This window comes from Erpetoichthys calabaricus, chromosome 8 (genome assembly GCF_900747795.2).
Source record: "Erpetoichthys calabaricus chromosome 8, fErpCal1.3, whole genome shotgun sequence".
Lineage (NCBI taxonomy): Eukaryota > Metazoa > Chordata > Cladistia > Polypteriformes > Polypteridae > Erpetoichthys > Erpetoichthys calabaricus.
Genome location: NC_041401.2, coordinates 31,672,635 through 31,698,361, shown reverse-complemented (window position 1 = coordinate 31,698,361; position 25,727 = coordinate 31,672,635). Strand labels below are relative to the sequence as shown.

At 35.8% G+C, this 25,727-nt stretch overlaps 1 protein-coding gene across 1 annotated transcript in view; it reads right to left on the bottom strand.

Moving 5' to 3' along the window:
- Positions 1–25,727, bottom strand: part of ly75 (lymphocyte antigen 75) — a 168,952-nt gene that overhangs the window by 135,223 nt on the left and 8,002 nt on the right. The window contains exon 2 of the mRNA XM_028806413.2: positions 7,512–7,883. Within this exon, the coding sequence (XP_028662246.2) occupies positions 7,512–7,883 (372 nt within the window). The remainder of the gene's footprint in view (positions 1–7,511; positions 7,884–25,727) is intronic.

Below are 25,727 nucleotides of genomic sequence, written 5' to 3'. Positions count from 1 at the left end.
TTAGAAGAGAAATGTTGATGAAAAGTGTTGTGTTTTGAGACTTAAAACACTATCATGATTGAAAGCAACAACAAATCATGGTGTTTAACATGCAAAGAAACCAAACATTGTTTTTAAGGAGTAGAATTTTTGATGGCATTAAAAAATGTACTCAAACCTGACTGGTAAAATGTGTTTAGACAATGTAGAAAAAAAACCATAGAAAATGTAATTAAATTTGCAAGGCAGGAAAAACCATTTACTGAGGGGCAGTACATAAAAACTTGTGTTATCAATGTTACTGATAACTACGGATAACTGATACTAATATTCAGAAAAAACTGCACTTTGAGAAAACAAGTCTGTGAACCAATACAATTACTCAAAGAACAGAAAAATATAACATATCTTGGCAGAAGAAAAAAGCTTGACGTTTTGAATTCTTCTCTAGAGCAATGGATGAATCAAGGGACATTTTGAATACCAGTGTCCATGTGTTTTTGTTCCATCTTGAGTTATATACTGACTTTTATTGTATTTAACCCATGTTTGACACCCACTGTATATCCAACTTACCTGGAACAGAGTCTTTCTCTGAATTGCCCTTTCAATGATTTCTTCCATTTTTCCTGCAAGGTTTTTTGGGATTTTTTTGCCTTCTTAAGAGCGTCACTGCTGGGGGGCTGTCAAAAAAACAGTGTGAGGTAAAGCCCATTGAGGCCTTTCTTGTGTGATTTGGGGATATACAAGAAATAAATTGTTGTTGAGGCATCAACATGTGTTGAACAAAATCGACTGCCAAGAAAAATGTGAAATGCTGTTGAACAAAGTGCAACTGAAGAACTAATACTTTTGTACTATACTGGGTTTCAGCAGTAAAGTTGGAACTGAATTTTTAATTTCAGGACAAAAAAATAATTTTTCAGATTTTTTCCCTGGTTTTTAGAAAACATGTTTCAATTTGTTTGACAAAACCTAATTCTTTTTTAAAAGTATAGACAGGATTTAACAATTCTCTCCATTTCTCAGTTCATAAAAAGTACAGAAATGGAGTTGGTAAAATGGCAACACCAACAAAGTCTGCAAAGGAATTACATACACCTCATAAGACTAAAACTTTCATTGTCATTGTGATGCACGGCAAATAAAATTGAATTTAACTTGTCCAAAATTTAGTTGCATTCAATTTATGCTCATTATGCACACCTTCCTAAAGAACCCAGCATACTTCTATAATAACTAAGGTACCACGTGCTACTATGATACTTGTTTATTACACTATAGTATAATCTTGTGTGCAATTGCTTTTGTAACCAGGTTCAGTTGGGGCTTTGTCTCCTTCGTAAAAGCATTATCTGAATATGCTTGATAAATATGGAACCATGTCTCTTCTTAATCTTTGTTTAGACTAAAAAGGGTGAACTTCTTTAATATTTCCTCATTGCTCACAGCAAATAAAACTTTTTAGGAAGCCATTTTTGCCCTCACTGACTGAAATATTGGGTCAATTTATAAAGAATTTTACAATATACATTTTTAAAAATACTATTACTTTAGAACAGCTATTAACTTTTTTAGTCTCATCAATAGAAGAGAATTACAATTTTAAAAGTCTACAGTTTCCTTTGCATTTCTATTACAAAAGGTATTGTCAAACCACAATTATTTTCTGATTGAACGAAAAGACCTATTGTATTCAAACTCCTATGAAACACGTACACATTTCAATATAAGGAGGTTTGGTGGAATTCTGCACAGGAACAAGGAAAATATAATAAAGGGGAGACTTCATTAGATCAGCAGCATAATGGACATCTTAAGGACATTAGATAATGAAAGCTCTATCTTCATTACTAAGAGGCATGCTAATGTAATATTTTAGCTAACATTAACAATTCTTTTAGCTAGTTAATCAATTCATAAACTATCATCATTAAAGGAAATAATCATCCCATCCTGTACTGTAATAAGGATACGTGATGTTAGTGCTTGAAAGCCATAATTTTCTCAGGTTTTAGGTACTCTTAAGGAAATCACAAGTAGCATTGGCACTTACAGCTCCTGCTCTGGTGCTACCGTAAGAAAACTCTGCAGCCTACGCAATATATTTAATGTAAGTTATCAGCAAGCATTTCTTTTTCAAGCTGGTCTAACAGTTAGGGGCTGTTGTGTTGGTGGTGGTGTATTAATACTTTTATTAATATGGCACAAGTCAAGTTGGGGTGCATGCACTGCTACAGTATGTTGCCGCACCCACCACACAATGAAACAGCTTGGGATCCCAGTTGGCAACCCCCCACTCAGACATGTGGTCCAGTCTCACCCTCCGGAAATTACCCTCTATCTGCCTCAGCCAGGTTTTACGTGGGCATCTCCTTTGCCTGGTTCAGCCACTGGGGTCCCCAACAATGAGGATCCTACAAGCTGGATCAGCTTCAGGGAATTGCACCACATGGCTGTAGTGCTATAACTGAAGCTCCCTCACAATGCATGTAATGTGCCTCATTCGGGACTCGATGAGCAACCGCTCATTTGACACAAAGTCAAACCAACGGTACCCAAGGATTTTCCGGAGAGACACAGTACCAAAGGAGTCCAGTATTTATCTCAGGTCACTGGATAGCGCCCATGTCTCGCAACCATATAGCAAGATAGGAAGCACCAGGACTCTAAAGGCTTGGACCTTCGTCCTTTTGCATAGAGATCAGGAGCGCCACACACCCCTTTCTACTGAGCTCATGACCCCCCCATGTTCTCCCAATCCGTGTAATGACTTCATAGGAAGAGTCACCAGATACGTGACTGTCCCTGTCAAGGTAAGTAAACCTCTCAACACCAAATATGGCATTAAATGTACCTAATATCATCAGAAAAGCACATACAATAAAACATAAAAAAATTCTTTGTAAATGATCTAACATTATAAGTGGCAAGTTTAACAGTTCCTTGAAAAAGAATGAAGGATTTGAGGTACTACAGTAACTGGCTATAATAACAATACAGTCCATTTTATGAATTACAGTGCTAATGTAGTCAGTCAAGACTAAGAGAAGTTGTAAAAAGCCTACTGTTAAATGGAAGTGTCAACACTAAGTTTTAGTGAAACATTGGCAGTAATAACAAATTAAATTAGTAGTAATATTAGGTATAATTCTGAGGGCAGACTTCGTGCCTGCTCTTGTGTTTTAAGAGGGTAAATATTTTAATTTGGGGGCATCATTGCCCCCATTTTCAAAACTGGCTCATACCCTTTTTCCTGGCATTAGTAAATAGCTCCTCTTCAGGTTTTTGTACTGCTTCTGTGTTTTTCTTATACAGACTAAAAGTATAAATAATTGAATTTCATTATAGTAGATGTCTAAAGAATAGCCTCTCTTTACTTGTCCTCCACACATAGCATTTATGCATCGAAACATATCGAAAACAATATGCTCATGATGCACTTTTTTTTTGAGTTATTAAAAATCAGTCTCACATACGATGCTTCACCTCACATGTAAAGCAGGAGCTTTCTAAAGATATATATCATTTCTCAGTGTGTTTTTGCTTCCTCTTAAAATCTGCATACCTGCATTTATATTGGCCATTCTTCTTCCTGGTCCACATACTGCATTACATCCATGTATGTAAACTTGTGTGAATCTCTGCCAGTCAGATGACATACCAAAGACTTCAGGACAATCATAAGCTTGGCTGCCAATCCTTGATACTCCTTAATCCTTACTGACCCTTCACAGTTAACCATAGCATTGTTTCTAATCCAGCAGAGTTCATCTGGGTACTGAACATTAATCTGAGGAATTTTCAAGTTGTATTAAAAACCAAGTTGTTTATTGTTTCCTAAGAGCATGTTCTTCATGGTGGTATATGCATAATGTTTTACGATCTTGCGATTTATAAATGTATGAGGTTGCAATACATTTTTCAGCAACAGAAGCACTACAAGATTATACACATGATGATAAGAAGTATGACATAGTGACTAAGGACTTCAAACCCTGAGGCTGTTGGTTCAAATACTGATACTGACAATGTGTGACCATCAGAAAGTCACTTCACCTGTCTGTGCTCCAACTGGGAAATCAAACGAAATGTAACCAATTACATCTGAAATAATGCTAATGCTTGGATAAAGATGTTATCCAAACAAGTAAAAAATAATGAAGAGCAAGGGGATTCCTCTGTACCCAAGTCATACTGATGTGAGGAGGGGCGTGCTTTTTCACATAGGCCTTGATTCTGATATTTTAACTAACTGGCTACATAAACTTGTCTTTCAGAGCTGAAGCACATCAGGATGATTTTTATGATGAAATGACATTTGAATATTTTTATATTCTACTTTTTGTTCGGTCTTAAGAGCTGATACACAGCTGTGGTTTTATACATAGTAAAGTGGAACAGCATTTCTCTAAGCTTTATTTTGCTGTTACTCAACAGTATTTTTTTATTTATAAGGAAATTAAGTATCATCTTCACTGGCTTTTAGTTTATCATTTACAGCTGACACACAATTTGTGATTTTTAGGTACAGGGTAATGGTATTCATTCTACAGTATTTAAAAGTGAATGCCTTTGCAATATTTTAATTACACTGTTATAACAAATAGGTACAGGAATGTGCAGAAGCACCGAAGAGGCATGCAGTTAATTTTTTCATTGTTTGTTTTCTCCATTATATTGCCTTCCTAAAAAATTACAACAATTGCAGGTTTGTATTTTTTCTCTCGCTATTTTCAAGTTTTGTAGCTTATGTTTTAAATTGAGGTTATATGTTGCATTGTTGTTTGTTATTTTTAAGTTATTATTTCTCATTTTATGTATTTCTGTTATGTATGGAATTGTGTAGTGTCTTTTTAAATGTGCCTCCATTTTGAGGGTGTACCCCAAGATACAGATATATATTCTGTCCCCAGCAAGATTTTCATTGGAGTTCACTGAAGTTTGTGAATATTACAGCTTTTTCTTGCTTATTTCAATTATTTGCTTTTCTTTCTGGATTTCAAATATTGGCTTGTGTACTGGAACTTTCTTTGGATTGTTCTTTAGACAACCCTTTTGCTCTTTTGAGCATTGTTTTATTCTTTTTTTTAATAAATATTTTTTATTTGTAAAGAATCTGTGTTATTATTGGTCATAAGCAAGAGTTTTGCTTGGTTTCGCCCTCTTGTGAGTTATTTAGATAACTTTCAAGAGTATTTTTGTTTTAAATGCCAGTTCCCCCTATTTAGGTTTGGGGGCAAGCTGTTCAAGGCTAAACCTCTTCTGGGTGGGCCAGTGAAGGTCCTGGTCTGCTTTGTGTGGCAATTTTAGAGGCCTCCCACCTTTTTCATCATGTTCCTGACTCCTAACCACAACAGTAGTACTGTTCAAAATCTGTTGCTGGGAAACAGAATCTGTATTGAATCAGAATATGGAGAGCAGTTAATGTTAGGATGACATATCAGTATTTTAAAAACAAAAATGATACACATATGCAGCTGAGGCTTTTGGGGTCTTGGGTATCAAAAAGTTAAACACTTTATATATTACATGGTACAAGGAAGAGATGACTTCAGTAAGTCTCCAAGTCATTTTCATAAGGCACAATTTCCAGTTTAATGTCACTCCATGGTGTAATTGTATTTACTAGGAATGAGCTTTGATTACTGATAATCTAATAACCCTAACAACAAAGACCACTTTGAATTCTAAATTATGAAACCAGAGAATGAAAGGAAAAATACAAAACATGCCTCTGAATCAACCAAAATTACACACTTACACTGTTTTGTAGGCTGGTAGAACAGTAACTAGCCCTTCTAAATAGCAGCAGCTGCAGAATCTGCTTGAACATAACCTGTGACTTACAGTAATACAAAAGAATGAGAGAAAATATCCCAAGTTGTAACATCACTATGTGATGAGCAGCACTATGCCTCCTCTTACTCTCTGAGCAAATTCTCAACTACAGGAAAATCACTTAACACACTGACACCCACCAATATGGGCATGCTATTTCTTGAAAAAGTTCTAAAAATTATTGGTTGGTTAGCAACTGTTATCAAGTTTTCCCTATAAGCTTGCAGCTTTGTTTTTGCTTCAATGCCTTATGCAATGTGTAAGCTTGAATTTGGGGTGATATTTTCTGGGCAAATGCACAAATTAGAAAATACATTTGAAATTTAATAGTCCTAAATTATATAGTGTTTTTTCCATAATATGTCCAAAATACAAATACTGTATATTGTTTCTAAAACTGATTATCAATGTATTGTTTTGGATGGTCTTGTCTACCTTAGAACTATTAACCAAATTACCTCTGGATGAGCCTCCAATCCATCAGTGGACACATTCACTCATAGGGGGTTAATAAAGCCTTGCTGTTCACACCAAACTGCACATATTTGTTTTTTAACGGATAAAACCGCACAAACGCAAAACACTGATAATGTATGAGTAAATTCTGGTGCCTTACACCTGATGATCCCGAGATAGATGCCAGTCACTTGTGACTCTGCATTGGAGTATTTATTGTGCTTGAATTGAACTGATGCAGTTTCCAATCAAAATGGATATTTTTTTTAGAAGTAGCAAAAATGAGCAAATATGTCTTACTTATGTGTGTAAACAAAAAAAGTTGCTTAAAGTGAAGTACAAGTAGTGTTATACAGGTCTCATTAGTCAAAACCAAACAAGAAGCGTAAACCAGAAAAGATACTTCTAAAGAGTTATCCTCATTTCCCTTGAGCACTAGTCTCTCCACAGTTCTTCACTAAGTTTTTACAAAAGTGAGATGCATATCCAGTGTAAGCAGTCATCTAGTTCTTCATGTTACTGGGCACCCAAGAAAAAAACAAAAACATAAAATGGCAATGTGTGTGAAGACAACTCAGATATACAGATAGAGATGGGGGTTGATTTGCTTTCAATCCTATTTTTGTAAAAATTGATCTGTTTGTATGGAATGTTGTGTGATTACAATAAAATCAATAAAATTAAAAGCAAAAATATTGATCACAAATTAAAGAAACAAAAGATTTAAATTAATTTAATAGAGATTTTTGAATGCTGAATGCTGTACATCACATTCTAACTTATACCATTTATAGTTTATTGATTTCACTTTCACAAAGTATCCTAGTTGACAGGCACATGCATGATGCTTAAAATTACAACCTCTTACTGAGTTCTGCATATTTAATGAATGAAGCCCATTTGAGTAGAGTACACTTAACTATGTACCAGAAAGTATTTAAAATCATCTCATGATTAATTAACACAACAAACAAAATATCTCAACTGGTATGCATATGCTAGCCAAGTCTAAAATTGGAGCATTTAACTGAAAACTTCATAAAATTATGTATTTTTTCAGAGAAAATTTAAAAATAAGGAAATAAACTAAATTATTATTCTTTGCATTATTAATGAAAACACCTACTTTAAACCGTGGAGCATGCATACTTATTTTACCCTTGAAGCCACAATGACTGACATTTTTCACAAAGTTTCAAAAACCACAGCAAATGCGTGAGAAAACAATTACTTACCATGATATGGCGGAACACAAACACTATCAGAAGAGCCACCTCTCTGCCACATATATTCGTGTTCTGTATCTGTTTTAAATGTACTGCCATTGACACTCAGCTTTCTCCCAGATACTGTATACAGCAAATGCCTACTGCATTGCCACCACAGCATAACCTGTCTGTTATCACAATCAAACAGCTTTGCTGTACTTGACTTCGGGTCCAGTCCCAGGCACTGCTTTGATCCCAAGTTGAAGAGACGGTGGCGTGTGACCCACTTCCACTGCATAGAAGCAGAGTTGTCCGTACATGCTGTCAAATTTACTTGTCCTTTTTCAATAGTTAGACATTTGCCTGAAATTTCTTGTTGGATTGTAAATATTGCATTGCCTATAAAACAAAAACAAAATAAATATATAATTTGCTGTAATGATCACATGAGATTTGAGTAATTTAAATAAAGAGAATAGTATAAAGACCTGTTTTACTAAACAACAATAAAAATGTGAATGTTGCACAATGATGTGGTACAGAAACACTAAAGGGAATTTAAATTATTTTTTATTTAAACCTAAAAGTTCAGAAAGCAAGGGAAAGGAAAAAAGCTTAAGGTAATTTAATAGATATTTAGGAAAACTAGATAAGCTACAATTGTCCATAGTAATCCCATAAACATTTTAATATAGAATGCCCTAGTTTAAAGGAGTGTGTGCTTAATTAAAGTTTCCCAAGAAAGTACAAATGAATGACTTCAAGTGGTAGGGAAGCTACAGTTATAAATGAATGCGTCATAATACATAATTAAAAGCAATCACATCTCAAAATATACAGTATGCCCATCAACAAAAAAGGGAAAAAGCATGCTGTACTTTGGTTTACTCATCTCTGCTTTATTATCATTTCACTTCCCTTTTACTCATGGTAACATGAGCAACAAAAATGTCTGAATGAAACACTGCAGGCAGCACAGTAAATTGAGCTAGATAAGAGATTTTCATTTTATTAGAGAGCTGAGGATATTTTCAGATAGGAATCATATTTTAAATAAAGGTTTAGTGCATTTTTTGCAGTTTGCTGCACAGGTATTCACCACTTAATTCATTTCATGGTCATGGGGATAATGAAATAATTAAGCAAGGAGGATTTAAATAAGAACTGACCAACAAAAGAAATGAAAACTAAGTTCTTAAACTGGAAGTCACATACTGCAGTGGGTTGGCACCCTGCCTGGGATTGGTTCCTGCCTTGTGCCCTGTGTTGGCTGGGATTGGCTCCAGCAGACCCCTGTGACCCTGCGTTCGGATTCAGCGGGTTGGAAAATGGATGGATGGATGAAAGTCACATACAAATTAGAAATAGGAAAAGTTAGTATATGATGTGCATTTTAAAGCCTTTTCATTCAGCAGGCTACAGCTGCATGTCAAGTTGAGTGCTGCTACCAAAGATGTATTTTAAGCCAATTTCTCCTCTACACTTTTTATAGGTCTAAAACTACTGGCTGCTTTCAGGGTGAAGACTGATTTGAAACCAAGATGAGTTTTGGGGCAAAACACAGCTGGAAAAAATCAAAATTCTACTGAAATAAAAAGTTATAATCTATACATATTAATAAAAGGCAAAGCCCTCACTGACTCACTGACTGACTGACTGACTGATTGACTGACTGACTCACTCATCACTAATTCTCGAACTTCCCGTGTAGGTGGAAGGCTGAAATTTGGCAGGCTCATTCCTTACAGCTTACTTACAAAAGTTAGGCAGGTTTCATTTCGAAATTCTACGCATAATGGTCATAACTGGAACATATTTTTTTGTCCAAATACTGTAATGGAGGAGGCGGAGTCACGTATCGCGTCATCACGCCTCCTACGTAATCACGTGACCTAAAAACAAGGAAGAGATTTACAGCACGAGTCAAATGCGGGAACGAAGGTAAATGACGTTAATTTTTGTCTGTCTTTTAATACTGTGTAAGCATACATATTAACACATGTGCAATTAAACGTGTGCATTTACGGGGTGATTTCTCAGGCTTAAAAGCTCGCCTTTTATCAAACGCGGGAACAAAGGTAACTGACGTTGTTCACTGTCTTTTAATACTGTGTAACCATACATATTAACACATGTGCAAATAAACGTGTGCATTTACGGGGTGATTTCTCAGGCTTAAAAGCTCGCCTTTTACTAAAAAGGTAAATGCAAAACTATTTTCAATCATTCTATGATCTGCTTCTCACAACTGAAGGCACCGTGGCTGATGTTATGTCACTTGCTGTCCGACCATAAGCTTTACCTGGTAGGTAGCCGGACACTCACTTCACTCCCTTTCGGGAATCGAACCTCTGAGGTTTTCTTTTGTTCTTAATTAAAATTTAAAACCAATACTTCACCGCTGCTAAGCCCCTCTAGCGCTGACGTCTGAGGTTCGATTACCGTAAGCAAGTGCAGTGAGTGTGTAATTACATTCACGGCATTCGTAGTCTGATTCACAATCTGATTGTATGGGTGGTTACTTCCAGGTAACGCTTACACTTGGCCACCAAGTCAGCTCGAAGTGATCACTCGAGTAAAGGCAGCTTCACAAAAAAACTGATCCTTAACAAACTGTTATTAGTATATTTTCCCTCAATTTAAAAACGTTTTATTTTCTTCTTAATAAAAATTTAAAAGCGGTACTTCGCCGGTGCGAAGCGCGTGGATTTGACCGACTGACACATACAGACATATTCATGAGTGCAGGTACTTCGGAAAGAAAGCACCGCGTAAACCTAAAGTTTAAATTAACTTCATAGACCTACAAAAGGTTGCCATTCATTTGAGGCAAGATTGCTTTTCTTCTGTACAACTATACGTTGCATTCTCAAAAGAGTGTGCTTGCACGGCTTCGGATATAGATATATATATATATATATATATATATATATATATATATATGTATGTCTATATATAAATATGTAAGCTTATAAGTACTGCCTTACTTCTCTTTAAGAAAGGAAGATGTAATGATACTTGATTTAAACGATTCCATGTCTTCCTGGGTTTGCGTAGCTTATTGTCTAAAAAGGAAAAACCCTCATTTATAAAACTTTGCTGCAGATGACTTAGCTTATTGTCAATATCTTTACACGTTTTTTTAAGACTTATTGACTGAAACGTGCTTTCACGAAAAAAGTTAGGGCTTTGCTACAGGATACACCCTCCATAAGTTAAGCAAGTAAAAATAAAATATATATTTCTGTTTTATTTAAACCTTTTAAGTTCGTATGCATAGCCCCATTTGGCTGTTTAATTTTTTTTTTTCTTTCTTCAGTAATATTTAATCTCCTTAAAGAAAAAGAACATATCCATTTTACTTTTTTTCTATCTCTGTAGTAATATTTTAGTGTAAAAGAATAACCAGTATTTAAACTTTTTCTGTTACTTTATACATTTATTTTACACAATGTTGAAAAATTAATAAAAAAGCTACATATTTTGGCAGCTGCTGCTTTCATTTTCAATGAAATGAAAAAAGCTCTCCAAGAGAAAACGTCAATAAAGAAGAAACACTTTGCACTATCTAAAAATCAGAAACCCTCATTTATAAAAGTTTGCTGCAGATGACTTAACTGAAAATAAATGAATAGTTCCTATGTGTATAATACATATTTATCTATTTTACTTATGCCTTTATTCCACCAACTTACAACATCTGAGGTACAATTTGTTACATTACTTTTGTTTTTTGCACAACATGCAGGTGAAGTGACTTCCTCAGGGTCACACAGTGGTGTCAGTACCAGGATTTGAACTGACAAGCTCCGGGTTTGCTGAAATATTACTGAAGAAAGAAAAAAAACGAAAACGGGCAAATGGGGCTATGCATACAAATGTCCATCCGTCCATTATCCAACCTGCTATATCCTAAATACAGGAGCCACTAAGTAGATATGTATATATACAGTATATATATATATATATATATGTATATATGTATATATATATATATGTATATATATGTATATATATATATATATATATATATATATGTGAATGTATGTATGTATATATGTATGTCTATATATATATATATATATATATATATATATATATATATATATATGTAGATATGTAAATTTGTATATGTATATATATGTTTATGTGGATGTGTATATGTGTATATACGTATGTATATGTAGATATGTGTATATGTAGATATGTATATATATATCTATATGTATATATATGTTTATGTGTGTGTGTGTGTGTATATTATATATATATATAAAAGACAGCAACACTCATAACAATGACAACACAATTACATTGACAATCATGTTACGTTATTTTTAAAATGTTTCCTTTTTTTTTTTTCATAACCTCTTTAACACACTACTTCTCCGCTGCGAAGCGCAGGTATTTTGCTATATATATATATATATATATATATATATATCTGTATGTGTATATATATATATATATGTGTGTGTGTGTATATATATATATATCTGTATGTGTATATATATGTGTGTGTGTGTGTATATGTGTGTATGTGTGTGTGTGTGTGTATGTATGTGCATATATATATGTTGATATGTGTATATATATATATGTATATATATGTGGATGTGTATATGTATATATATATATGTAGATATGTATATATATATGTATATGTATATATATGTTTATGTGTGTGTGTGTGTGTGTATATTATTATATATATAAAAGACAGCAACACTCATAACAATGACAACACAATTACATTGACAATCATGTTACGTTATTTTTAAAATGTTTCCTTTTCTTTTTCATAACCTCTTTAACACACTACTTCTCCGCTGCGAAGCGCGGGTATTTTGCTATTTATCTATATATATATAAAGGAGAGTTGGGATCCGAGAGTCTGTGTTTGTGTGTTTGTGGAGGGATGGACACTTAAGGCGGGTGTTGGAGTCACGTGATCATCTCCCCTCCCATTCACCTCATTTCATTCACTTCACTTCGCTCCGAGCTGAGCTCCGCAGCTGGCGTGGTCTTGCTGTTCTTGATTTGCTTTTCACATACATACATATTATACAAACAACATTGGTAATGTTGTTTCTTGTCCTAGAGTGTGTATATAAACATAGGAAACTTCAGTTTCTGTATTACATCTTGCCTGAAGAAGGGGCCTGAGTTGCCTCGAAAGCTTGCATATTGTAATCTTTCTAGTTAGCCAATAAAAGGTGTCATTTTGCTTGGCTTTTCTCTACATTCATAATGGCTAACACGGTACAACACCCTAGTACTTATGAAAACAAGAAAACAGTCATGACTTTGCTTATCTGCTTTGTTGCCCTACAAATGTATGGTGGAACTAGCTTAAGTGTCCAAAAATGTAAAAGATTCTTGATCCGTCTCTATTAGTAACTTGCCTTATTCAACAATTAAGAGTTTATTGCCCAATTACAAGTGTGAAAATAATGAATACCACTTCTTCACTAACACCATTAACCAGAACTAGGATGATGCTCTAGTTTCAGAGCTTTTACAGTTGTAAGCAAAGATTCTTATGAAGGCACAACTTGTACACTAACCACATCAAACCTGAGTAATATATATTCATTAAGAAGTAAATTACTATAACATCAATTGTTGTTTAATCTTCCCTTGTCTTTGTTTTGCAGTTACTTTATGAAGTATACAAAATCCTTCCCAAACATCAATTTTTAAGCAAATATAAACTGAAGCTCTATTTTGCACAAAATGTAAGCGCTGCACAAAACAAAACTAAACCAATTATTCAAAAAAGGAATGCAGATCTTGGCGTAAAGGTGTGTCATCTGCATGAGAACAGAGACTGTAATCGTTATGTCAAGCAACCACACCATGACCTCTGTTGAGGCAAAATCATGTCAGAAGAACAGTTTTCACATACAGACCAAGAACCAAGTGTTTGAAAAAAATTCACAATTGGTTCCAAAACCTTTCAATAGACAAAACTAAATCAAAACAGGAATTGGGACCTGGATTGAAGTTGCTAGCTAAAAAGAGGCAATGTATTTATTATTTGTAATTTGGGGTACTGTAGTAAATTCTAAGAGTGGGTTAATTCTCTTATGCTCCTCTCTGAACAATCTGAGGCATTTTAGGTTGCATGTTATGTTAATGTGTACAATAATTGCAATACAAGTACTTTTTATCCGTAAACAGTAAAATTACTTTTCAAAATGAAAGCATCTAAACGTATTGTGTCCTAAACATTAAGATCCATCAATTTTATGTACCTAGTAATCCTAAGGTTTTTTTTTTTTCCTAAACCAGGTTATTCTAGTTAGAGCAATAATACAGCTCCATGTTCTGATTTATTGCAAAAGTGAACTACACACTAAAATCTATCATAGGGAAGATCTAAAGGCAAACATTAAAGGCAAAACTGGCTAAAAATAACACCAGTTGCACTAAGGTTTATTCTGCTTTGCTGCAGCTATTCAAAATAGACTACATAATAGAATCTTTAGAAAAAAAGAAAGAAAAAATTATGCAATGCTAAAAAAAATTGTGATACATTTCCTGTTTGCAGTGCTACTGAAAACAAATTATGAAATGACTACCTTGCCTTCACAGTAGGTGATTCCTGCTTTCTGTAATTTCCCCTACCATTAAAAACATGACTAGCCTAGTAAAAACTGCAGGAAAGAAATGTAAAATGAAGAAAGGTGCATGCAAGTTGATTGTAGGTTGTCAAGTTTAAGATAATACCTATCATTAATATCAATAAAATAAATGTAACATATAAAGACTATGTTAGAAACACTACATTTGCATTCAATTCTGCAAATCTTTCTAAATATTTGGTGTAATAGGGACAGAACAGCAATCAATTTAGCAAAAAAGCATAACATTGACAAATGACTAGAGTACAGAGTTACACAATAGATTAGAATAAGGAAAAGAGAAGATGACAAAACACTACAGATGGAATGGAGAAGGTCATCTTAAACGGACAGTGAGGCCTAGAACAGCACTGATGTCACATCTAGGTATTGTCACAGGCAGAGAGTTGCAGGATTCTTGTGTGAAGTGATGCTGACAGTGTGTAGCATTGAGGCGATGTGCAGAGGTTGCCAAAGCAATCAGTAACTTCAGATCTCTCACTAGCATCCTTGTCTTTGAGATCACTACCGTGTCCTTTCCTTCTTACAATGAATCTTCCAAAAAGACTCTTTAAATGCCATATTTGCATCCTCCCTCTTCTGTTTCCCTTTTGTTTTCCTGCACTATCTCCAGAAATTTCTCCTAATATCTGCTTGTGCAAACAATTTTTCCATAGGTTAATTTTTCTTCCAAACTATTTAATTACGCTGCATTCTGTAGTAACTTTCAGCTTGCAACTGATGATGGAATAAACGTGGGACAGATTCACTTTCAGTTTGAATAATGCATCTGTTCTCAAGTAAAAGTAAGAGTTCATGTGTTACTTTAGCAAGACTGTAAAACATGTATGCAATTATATTTTGAAGTATGTGAAGAGGGATTATGGAGTTGGTGTGGTGGGGTGGGTTGTGAGGCTGAGATGGGGCCCTGGGTGGCCATCAAGTTCACCCCTTGCTTTGAGGCAGACCTTTCACTGCATGACCACACACTTTGAAAACAAGTTTTGCTATGGGAAGCTCAAAGGATTCCATAAACTGATAATCACATTAACTGTGTCTTCCCACTCATTTTAGCATTTTAATGTTAAGTACAGGTTCATCAAAACTATTATAAAGTTTATTAAAATTTTTAGTCTTGCCTTCTTGTATGAAAGAAGAATTGGTGTCATTTCTGGGGGTTTTATACTCAAAAGAATATAATGCTGTAGTTATTTTTGATTGTAGCCTTCATTTAAAAGTTTAATTTTATTCCATGCCTTTTTGGACACTGCCATTTTGTTGTCATGATGCAGGTCCTGGTTGCTATTGGTGTGGCCTCTAAGGTCATGACATGGAGGGATCATTGGTAAGGGGTTAAAAGATCATCTCAACAGCCATTTTGTTTCCTAAAACAGGCTGAATGCACATAAAAATAAATAATTTCTTGACACGTGGCTTCCAGTTTGTATATATTTTACCTTACTCTTTTTCTTCTGTTACTATATGTTTTCAATTAAAAAGAAATGTCCAGGGTTGCACTGCTGGAAATAGTTTAAAAATCACAACCATGCTGACATTAACATTTTTAATGTCAAGTGACATGTAGGCTTATTATAAAACAGTCTGCATGAGCACTTAGCACAGATTCTTGGCATCTTTTGTAAGTATCTCTCACATGCAAAACAGACACATTTTACAGTTTTATTATACTGTGTTTGCATCGTCCTACCTGGCACTGTGTCAGTCTGAAGGGAACAAGAGGGACCCAAATGAATGCTTATGTCACTACACTTTAAATATGAGGAACAAGTAGAATTAGGCCAATATCTAGCCCTATCATTTTCTTCCACCCCACCACCCAAATATCAACACAATAACACCAGCAATATTTTTAAATAAACTGCATATATTACAAGATTCAAAATATATACAGCTACAGTATTTACAAACAATGACAGGCAACAATAAACATAAGATGTGTATCTCATTAAACATCTCCCCCAGACGATATACCTATAAATGGTCCTTACTGTTAACAGTGTCTGTGAATCTCAAAGTTTATCACACATAAAAGATGTGATGGATTGCTCCCCTTTTGTGAACTGCTTTATGATAAGCAATTTAACAACACAGTTCTACCACCAGTATTCAGTATTCTGCAGCTCTGAAAATACACCCAAAGAGGGCAACTGACCCTGCCCATGGTACCCTGAGAAGGCTCACTCCTTCTGGCCAAAGCCCAATGAAAACCAGACCTTCTTGGAAAGAGGCGTCACTAACAGAAGACAGAGTTCCCTACCAGAACTGCTCTTCAGAGCCGATTCATTCGAAGACAAAGTTAGGCTATTACGGCTACAGACTGTCTGTTTACCTGTTATGCCATCAACCACTTATTTTTTCCCTTTTTTTCCTGCTTTGCATTAAGCAGGGTGGCCCAGTTGGTACCTAAACTCTTCTTTTTGGACTCCACAAGTCACTCAGCATTCAAAAGGGATCTACAAATACAGTGAAGTGCAAAGTGGAGAAGAAAGACAGTGATTCACACCTCAGTACCAAAACATAGTAACTTGGTTTATGGCAGTAATAGGAGGAATTTTGTGTACATAAACAAAGAAAAATATCAATCAATCATGTTTTAAATATTAGATTGCAACAACATTACAATTTGAAGTGCAAGTTGTCACACATGCATGTCACAGAGGCACCTTCCAGACTCATCCGAGGTAAGCTCACGGGACGCAGTCACCAACAGTATAATCTCTTTTTCTACCCAAAGCTCCAAGACGACACCCAGTGAGAGCAACTGACTCCTCCCCTTCTAGTCAGAGGACTATAAATCCAAGGCACTCCTGGAAGGTTGCGTCTCATTTGGACGTAGATCTATCACAGAACGGAGGTCTACCACAGACTAGCATGTGTTTATTTAGACAAGGCACTGTAGCCTTATTACTCCTTTGTTTATTTTTGCCAATGAGTGCTATTTCTGTTGTTCCTGATACCATTATTAAAAGATGCAAACTCAGTTGGCACCCATCATTAATTCTTTGGACTTCTGTTATACCTAGCTCGACCACAAAGTATTCAGAAAAGGTGAAGGAGAACAAGAATATGAAACGTGATGTAATATGATGTAATAATTAAAATAATTAATAATTAAAAATTTACAAACACAAAGCCCATTTGTGTTTGTAAAATTTGACAGTTTTTTATTCTAATCTAAAATTCAAGTAAAACAAAAAGATAAAACTCCACGGTGCTGGAAATTATGTGGAGAACACATAAAAAAATCAGCAATATTGGAAATCCATCCATACATAGTAAATGTTAACATACCTTTTGAATTTTATATAGCTGGGAGATTTACCTTTGATCAAACAGAGGTAAAAGACAAATATTTTACTGGCATTCCTCTAACTGAATTGTAAAAAAAGCAATCATACAAGACTGGGTCTCAAAAGAGTCTCCAATGTATGAACAGCTGATTATTGTGATGAAAGAGATTTACACAATGGGAAAGATTTTTCTCTCAGGCTTCAGTCAAAAGGGTTTAACAAATACTGGCAAACACGGATAAAACTTAGTTTCTCATCAGTTAAAATTTATCTTGATGAAGAAGTATGTAGTGCTATTTACTACTTAGACATACAGATGTTTTTGTAAAAAAAAAAAAAGTTTACTTGTAACCTCTAATTTATGCAGCTATATTATAAACTACTCTATCTATTATCTATCTATCTACTCAGTTTTAGTTACATACAGTACTGTACAAGCCACTTAGTTTTAGATGGTTATTTTTTTTCGTCTTCTGCATTACTGAATGAGTAGAAATACACTAATAGCAAATTTCCAAACCTTAATTGTCTAAAAATTACATGTTATAGAGAGACCACACTTCAATAAAAAACTATTAGTTTGTAGGCATGTTGCCCAATGCATTATTAAACAAAGAACACACAGGTGTGAATGGTAAAAATGTCTTGATTGAACCAAATGGAGTAACTTCAACAAATGGGTATAAAAAGAACTGGGATAAAGTCAACCAAATTAAAGGTGATGATGTGGAAGATGTAACAGTTTCACATTCAATTCATCAAAAATGAGTATAGCAACAAGTCACAAGGTAGTTACCCTGCATCAGCAAAGTTCCTGTCAAGCAGACATTTCACAGCAGGCAGTAGTTTCAAGATACAGTATGCTGTCAGCGTTATCCAGATTAAGCAAAAAGAAGCATTATGGGGAAATAAATTACTCTAAGTTGTCTTGTCCTGTCCTTCCATTGTACTGGCCTCCTGGATAGCTAAAGATCCTTGTTTAGTCCTGGCCAGAATGACAGTCCCTGCATGCCATTCATTACAACATCTAAAAATAACATCTTAAAATGCCTAGAGATAGAGTGCAGAAATGAGGAGATTGTGGATAAAGTATTATTGAATCAAAAATGGATCTGTGTGTGTAGCAGAGAGAACAAGATCTAGTATACAGATTGATAATATTTTTATTATTATTAACTAGGGGGCTTCGCTCGCTCACCCCTGGGTTTGGTTTACTGGATATACAATTTGAGTGTTATTTTCATGGGAATTGTTACATATGCATTATTTTCACTTTTACTTTAAAACTTTTGTAAAAACAGTACTTGTCCTTTATTTCCGGCCCCGGGCAGTATAACACTACTCACGTTGTGAAGGGGATGCGGCTGAACACACGCTAAGGAGATGCCGTCGGATCATCTGCGGTCTTTCTGCTGCTGGCGAGCTGCCTGTTCTGCTTGTCTCGCTGCCCGATCATTTCAAAGCCTGTACAGCAGCTGTCCTTTTGCCACTTTGTGTCTCTGGCACTGGCGTTGTGAAGAGGAGGTGGTGGGTGGGGGAGGTTAGGGTGGCTGAACGCATGCTAAGGAGGAGCGGTCGGATCATCTGCTGCCTTTCTGCTGCTGGCGAGCTGCGTGTTCTGCTTGTCGTCTGTCATTGTTTTAAGATCTGGGAGCACATCAAGAGTGTCTGCCAAATGCATTCCAACAACTGCTAGGTTAGATGTCCGTGGAGTTGTTTTAAATGATGTTTCACTGCCATGTCCCACGTGACATTGTAAAAACAATACTTGTCCTTTATTTCCGGCCCCAGGCGTGTTAAATCTCTTTCTTGCAGGACGTATAACGCTGCTCGTGTTGTGAAGGGGGGGCAGCTGAATGCATGCTAAGGAGATGCCGTCGTATCATCTGCTGTCTTTCTGATGCTGCTATTGCACTGCCCAGCGATCATTTTAAAGCCAGTACAGCGGCTGTCCTTTTGCTACTTCGTGTCTCTGCCGCTCGCGTTGTGAGGGGTGGGTGGGGTTTGAATGCACGCAAGGAGAAGCGGTCAAATCATCTGCTGGCTTTCTGCTGCAGGCGAGCTGTGTGTTTTGCTTGTCACTTGTCGTTGTTTTAAGAGCTGGGAGCAAGTTAAAGTGTCTCTCACGGGACTTCAAATTGACTTCTGAGAAGATCACGTCTCATCTCCCTAGTCTCCCTCCCAAAGATTTTTTTTTTTATTTTATATAAAATCGAGAGATGTCTAACAATACAAATGTTTAGACAATTGTTTGATAATCTAACAGTAAAGTACAAAGAATGAGGAAAAAACAGTTTCTTGCTGCCCCCAGGGTTTCACTGATAAGAACTGACCAGAAATGGCAGTTTTATGACTTAATTGAATTCTTTCTTTCTTTCTTGTTTGTTTGAAACTAGAGAAAATGTTGGACTAATGGTTGAGTCTGCCTGAGCTGTTTCATTGGTGAATGCTGCACCCCCACACTGCAAAGCAGCTAAACTTGAGGAGTTCAGAGGCTACAGAGTCATGGGGTAAGAGCAGGGCTGCAAAGATATGCAGTCTCTTTCTACCATTTACCATGCTGGATCAAGGGCATTGCTGGCCAAGACTGGACCAGAGACTAATCAAACAGCGAGCCACCAGGGAGTACAAGCAAGATATACAGATTATTACCCAGGTTATATGAACATTATTTTGCCAACACTCATTGTAGCTCTACTTATTATTTTTGGTCATAATATCTATAATTCATAAATAAATGTGTAACTTAACTCCTGTCTGTTCTTTTACTATCGACTTTCCTGGTGTTATAGATATAATAGGGAAGTGGGGGAGAATATCTGCAGTGTGGAAAGAGTATGGAATTTAACACATTCTGATAAAGTCTACATAATAAAGACTATAAAAGGAGAAAATTATTACAACAAAACAATGCACTTCATGTGTCTTTAAGGAGTTCCCATTATAGTTACTTGAGACTACTGAAACTGGTAAGCAACATTTCCTGTTGTTTACAATTATTTTTTTGCTCCTACAGCAGTAGCAGTATATGTAGAAAGAAGCAAATACTAAAATAATAGACAAAGAGGAGCACTGAATTTGTAGATCAAGAATATTGCACTCTAACCTGATTCCTGTGTATTTTATACTGTATTTGTATTTTAAATGGCAAGTCCTATTACCAGAATCAACTTGCATTTAGTTAAGAAACTGAAATGAAAACCAGTAACCACAGAGGGTCCTTAGGACTAGAGTTAAGATCCATTATAATTTGTCCATAATTTAGACACTGTCCATTGTGCCCCGAGAAGGCACGCTCCTTCTACCCAAAGCAGAATTCTTAAAGAGTTTAAAATGAAATATCTACCTGCAAATAAATAAAGGAACTGTTAGGGCTCATTTATACTTCACGCTTAGAACGTGTACGCGCCCACATCATGGCCGCCACGCGTTCTGAGCGTTCATTTGATGCGTCCTCTGGGCAAGTCCTCAGAAATTAACGCGACGCATGCGCGAGTTGCAGTACCAGCAAAAAGTTGGGGGGCGCAGTGTGCTAAAAGTTGGAATGTGACGTCAGAGTCTCTGTTTACTATTACATGTGACAGAAAGCCACTTTGCGGATCCTATGAGATCGGTGTGCACGCTTCGTTGTTTGATAATTGGTTCGATGTGGTGAAGCAAAATACCAACATACAGATGTATTCATGGAGCTTTTATATTCAAGCATCACATATTCCCGATCGTAATGACACGATACGTTTTAAAATTCTCACATACCGTCTTCTATGCTATCTTTTTTTCTAGGGCTTCCTCTGCTCCTGACAGCAGTAGATTGCCACACTGAACACATTAAATGTATGATATTCCAGCGCTCTGCACATTTAGAATCCTTAGATTTATACTTGATATCACTTTCATGATGAAAAGCATTAAAATATGTATATTATATTTTACAGAAAAATCTGTAATTTTGTTTAAATAATGAATACTGCTAATAATTACACACATGGGGTGACACAGTGGCGGAGCGTTAGCGCTTCTGTCTTGCAGGGAGTCACGTCGCTGATATTCCCTCCCTGGAGTTTACATGTTTTCCTGCTTGGTTTCCTCAGTGTGCTCCAGTTTCCTTCCAAAGATATGCAGATTTTCATGCGTTGCATGAAGTATAACTCTGGCCTAACACTGATTTTTCTGACCTATTTATTATAACAAAATTGATGATTGTTAAACATAGCTATTAATCATATAGAGTAACATTACAATAAATACCATGACAATGTTATATGAAAATAATTTTATAAGTGAGACACAGCACACATCAACGTCAATAATCTAAGGCAATTGTTTTAAGCAAAAGACCACAATTTCCTTTGCTTCACTCTTTTGCCTGTACACACCCACAAAACAACAATGGCATTTACACCATAAATTGAACCACTGAAATGCAGAGTGTGCTGCAGTGAAGGTTTTCTGCTCTCCCATAAAAGTTTAATTAGAAATGTAGTTCTAGCATCAAAATAATTTATATATAAGCATCCACTCTCAGTGAGAGCTGGTCTAGTGTTTTTGAAAGTCAGTCCATCAAAGAAAAAAATGGCTATCAAAAAATGCATTATGGAGAATATTGCAGGCAGCCATAACATCACCAAGTCATGTTTTGAAATGCTCAGATAGGCTAATGATTGAGTTATCTACAACTGCACTATTTAAAGCACTGAAAAATGCTTTAAAACATTTGAGCAGATCTGGCCTCCTTAATTAGCATATTTCTGTGTTGTTTTTGAAGAACTCACATTAAGCGAGCATTCATTAAACACCTAAGTAACTAATTTGTTGCTTTTATAATTTGAAGTTTTCATCGAAGGTCTTATTCTATGGTTCTGGAATAATTCTAGTAGCTATTTTACATAATTTCACTAACAGACAAATGTATTCCGGGCGGCATGGTGGCACAGCGGTAGACCTGGGTTCGCTTCCCAGGTCCTCCCTGCATGGAGTTTGCATGTTCTCCCCGTGTCTGCGTGGGTTTCCTCCCACAGTCTAAAGACATGCAGGTTAGGTGCACTGGCGATCATGAACTGTCCCTAGGGTATGCTTGGTGTGTGTGTGCACCCTGCAGTGGGCTGCAGCCCTGCCCGGGGATTTGTTCCTGCCTTATGCCCTGTGCTGGCTGGGATTGGCCCCAGCAGACCCCCGTGACCCTGTGTTAGGATATAGCGGGTCGGATGATGACTGACTGACGTATGTATTCCTTTCAATAGGCCAGAAGCCCACGTGACCGTCATCATCAAGTCCTTCCATGAGAACCCTGAATACAATGAGGATTGATTGAGGTCATTTATGTTAGGTAGAATGCCTAAAGGGGGCTGGGCGGTCTCATGGCCTGGAACCCCTGCAGATTTTATTTTTTTCTTCAGCCGTCTGGAGTTTTTTTTGTTTTTTCTGTCCTCCCTGGCCATTGGACCTTACTTTTATCCTATGTTAATTAGTGCTCTCTTATTTTAGTTCTTATTTTGTCTTTTTTTCTCTTTCTTCATCATGTAAAGCACTTTGAGCTACATTATTTGTATGAAAACGTGCTGTACAAATAAATGTTGTTGTTGTTTCAATGTGGACTAGAATGACTATACACCGGTAGTATAGGCAAGGCCTCCTAAATGTGCAAGTATAGTAGGACTGTAATATAAAATAAAATTCTCAAGTTTGTTTAATTCAGGATGCAAGTCTAGCTTGCCTTGCAACAGAGGCACAACCACTGCAGGGAATATTCATGCACACACAACACCAATTTTGATTTTATGATTAAAAACATGTACATTTTTGGAAAGTGGAAGTAAAATAGGAGAACACACACATAAGCCCGGGCCAAACCAGAAAGAACATGCAAAGAGTAGAGATACAGAGCTTTGAATATTTTTATTTTAGAGAGCTGAAACTAGCTACTTTTAAAAATAAAGTGAAAAATATATTTACTGATATTGAGCTGAACTTCAGGGAAGTAGTAATATGTTTAACTATGTAATAAATTCATGTAACAAATCAGAAAAAACTTTTCATTTTCCATTCCAGCAGTATTTTGTACTGTATTTTTAAGTGACAAGTAGGACATCTTTTTTTACATACTTGTTTAAGCATTTAAAAGAAAGTTTTTTTGCAAATGCAGTCCCACTCATTTCCTCAACTCAATGAGTAAAAACAAAAACAGCCTTTAAAAAGCGAAGTGATTTTTTTGTTTATAAACAACACTATTTTTACTCAGATCGCTAATCTATTCATGCACAGTTCCAGAGGTCTTTTACAAATCTTAATTAAAAAAAACTGTTTTAGATGCGGATAATCACAATATAATGAATGCTATGTAAAATATCAGTTTTCACAGAGAATGTTGCTTTTCTAGTATCCATTCATTAAGGGAGCAATACAGTTTAATACCAAAATACACCCTTGTTTGTCCAAGCAGAGTGGGCAGAAATATTTGTGTTAATGGCTTTTTTTGTAATTCTAAAGTCTTAATAAATTACTGTATGTGTCAGCAGATTAATGTATTCTGTTAAGAACTGACTGAAACAAAAGTGTATGGTGCCCACAGCCCATCTTAAGACATTTTCATATGGTTCATATAATATACATAATATAAAAACATAACAGGTTTCCTGTTGAATGCAAGCCCATGGGCATCAAGTCCAGGAAATATACAGTATGTAGTGTGTGAAACAAAATTTTAGTGTTCTTACTTTTTAGAAGATTACAGTGTCTTAATTCAAACAATCTTGGGTTGCTCTTGAACCTGATACATCTAACAGGTAAAAAAGATACAGTACAGTGAAATTGTTTGATATTAAATTCTATAATGGCAGCATATGCAACCTGAGTGATATGTTCAGCAAGAGCATTATATTAGTGCCTGGAGTGTGTTTGAACCTGTAATATGGACAACTCCCTCTTAGCTGCTTAGGCATTGGAGCATGCTGTCTGGAACGTTCTGGAATGCCACATCTATGAAATGTTTTCTCAGAAATTACTGCTTCAAATAGTATTTTAGTAATAACTAATGTCTACACAGGATTTCATCTTTTCTCCCTGGGTCCAAAAACATGCTGGCAAGGCTGGTAACTCAAAATTACATAGTGCAGTAGCAATGGAATTTAACCTTGAGGTTGCAAGGCCAGACTCCTTAAGCAACAAATATATGTAGAATAAATATGAGATTAAACACATGGAAACATTCCCACTAGTAAGAATGTTTAACAAATCTTTTACATTTTGCTCTTTACCTCTGATATATTGTATGTATGTAACATAATCTTATAATCGTACGCTTTTCTAGCTTAAAAAAAAAAAATATTGAGGCAGATTTTAAAATTCACTGAAAAATATATTTATTCACATACATCCCCTTAACTTTCAAAGGAGGTGTGCATGTTCATTTTCAGTTTGAAGGTTTGGAAGGCTTTAGGTTGGCATTGTTGTCCTGAGTTTGACTCTGAATGACACGGATTGTTAGCTTATCATTTCCCAAAAGAAAAACACTGACAATAGTTTCAAACACTGTACAGTTTTGACCCTTTGTAGATACTTAAATTAAACAGTTACAAGATACAGTAGGAATGCCACTGAGATAACTGTATCTTGATAGCACAGGTCACACGGGACTCCCGAGTTTGAAGCCACTAATTCATATATACTTCTCCAACAGAGAGTATTATCCAACAGAGAGTAACTGCAAGATGGTCAGAAATCCATTTTTTCACCTTAATAAAAGGACAAGTGTCTGTGTGTGTGTGCCTGTGTATCTGTTCGGTTGCTAGGGTTGGGGAAAAAAAAATGTAAACAAAAGCATAATAATAAAGTATCTATCTGTCTATCTATCTATCTATCTAAATATAGCAAATAAGGGTCTAAAAACAGCAAACTTGGTCTTATCTGCCTATTTTGTTATCCAGTGTTACTTAGATTTCATCTTATCTTAGATGGGTGACACATCTAGTGTGTGTGTGTGTGTGTATACATCTCATAATCAAGAGGTTGCCGGTTCGATTCGGGCCTTTTATTAGATTTACTGTTTTGAGTAGTGAGCTGCACTTGTTACTATTATAGAATGGAAATATACATTTAATTTGAGTCTGTTAACAGCCGGTGTAAATTTATGATACTTGTAAAGGTTAGAGTTTTTTTTTTTTTTTTTTTTTTAATTCAGTTTTGTTGTCTCTGTCACATTCACACTCCCCCCAATCTGACACTGCTGTTTTCAAATAGACTTGCTATAACAGAGGGGAACTTAGATGAGGATTCTACATCCGAGAAAGAGAACAGAAGCCCTCCCCACA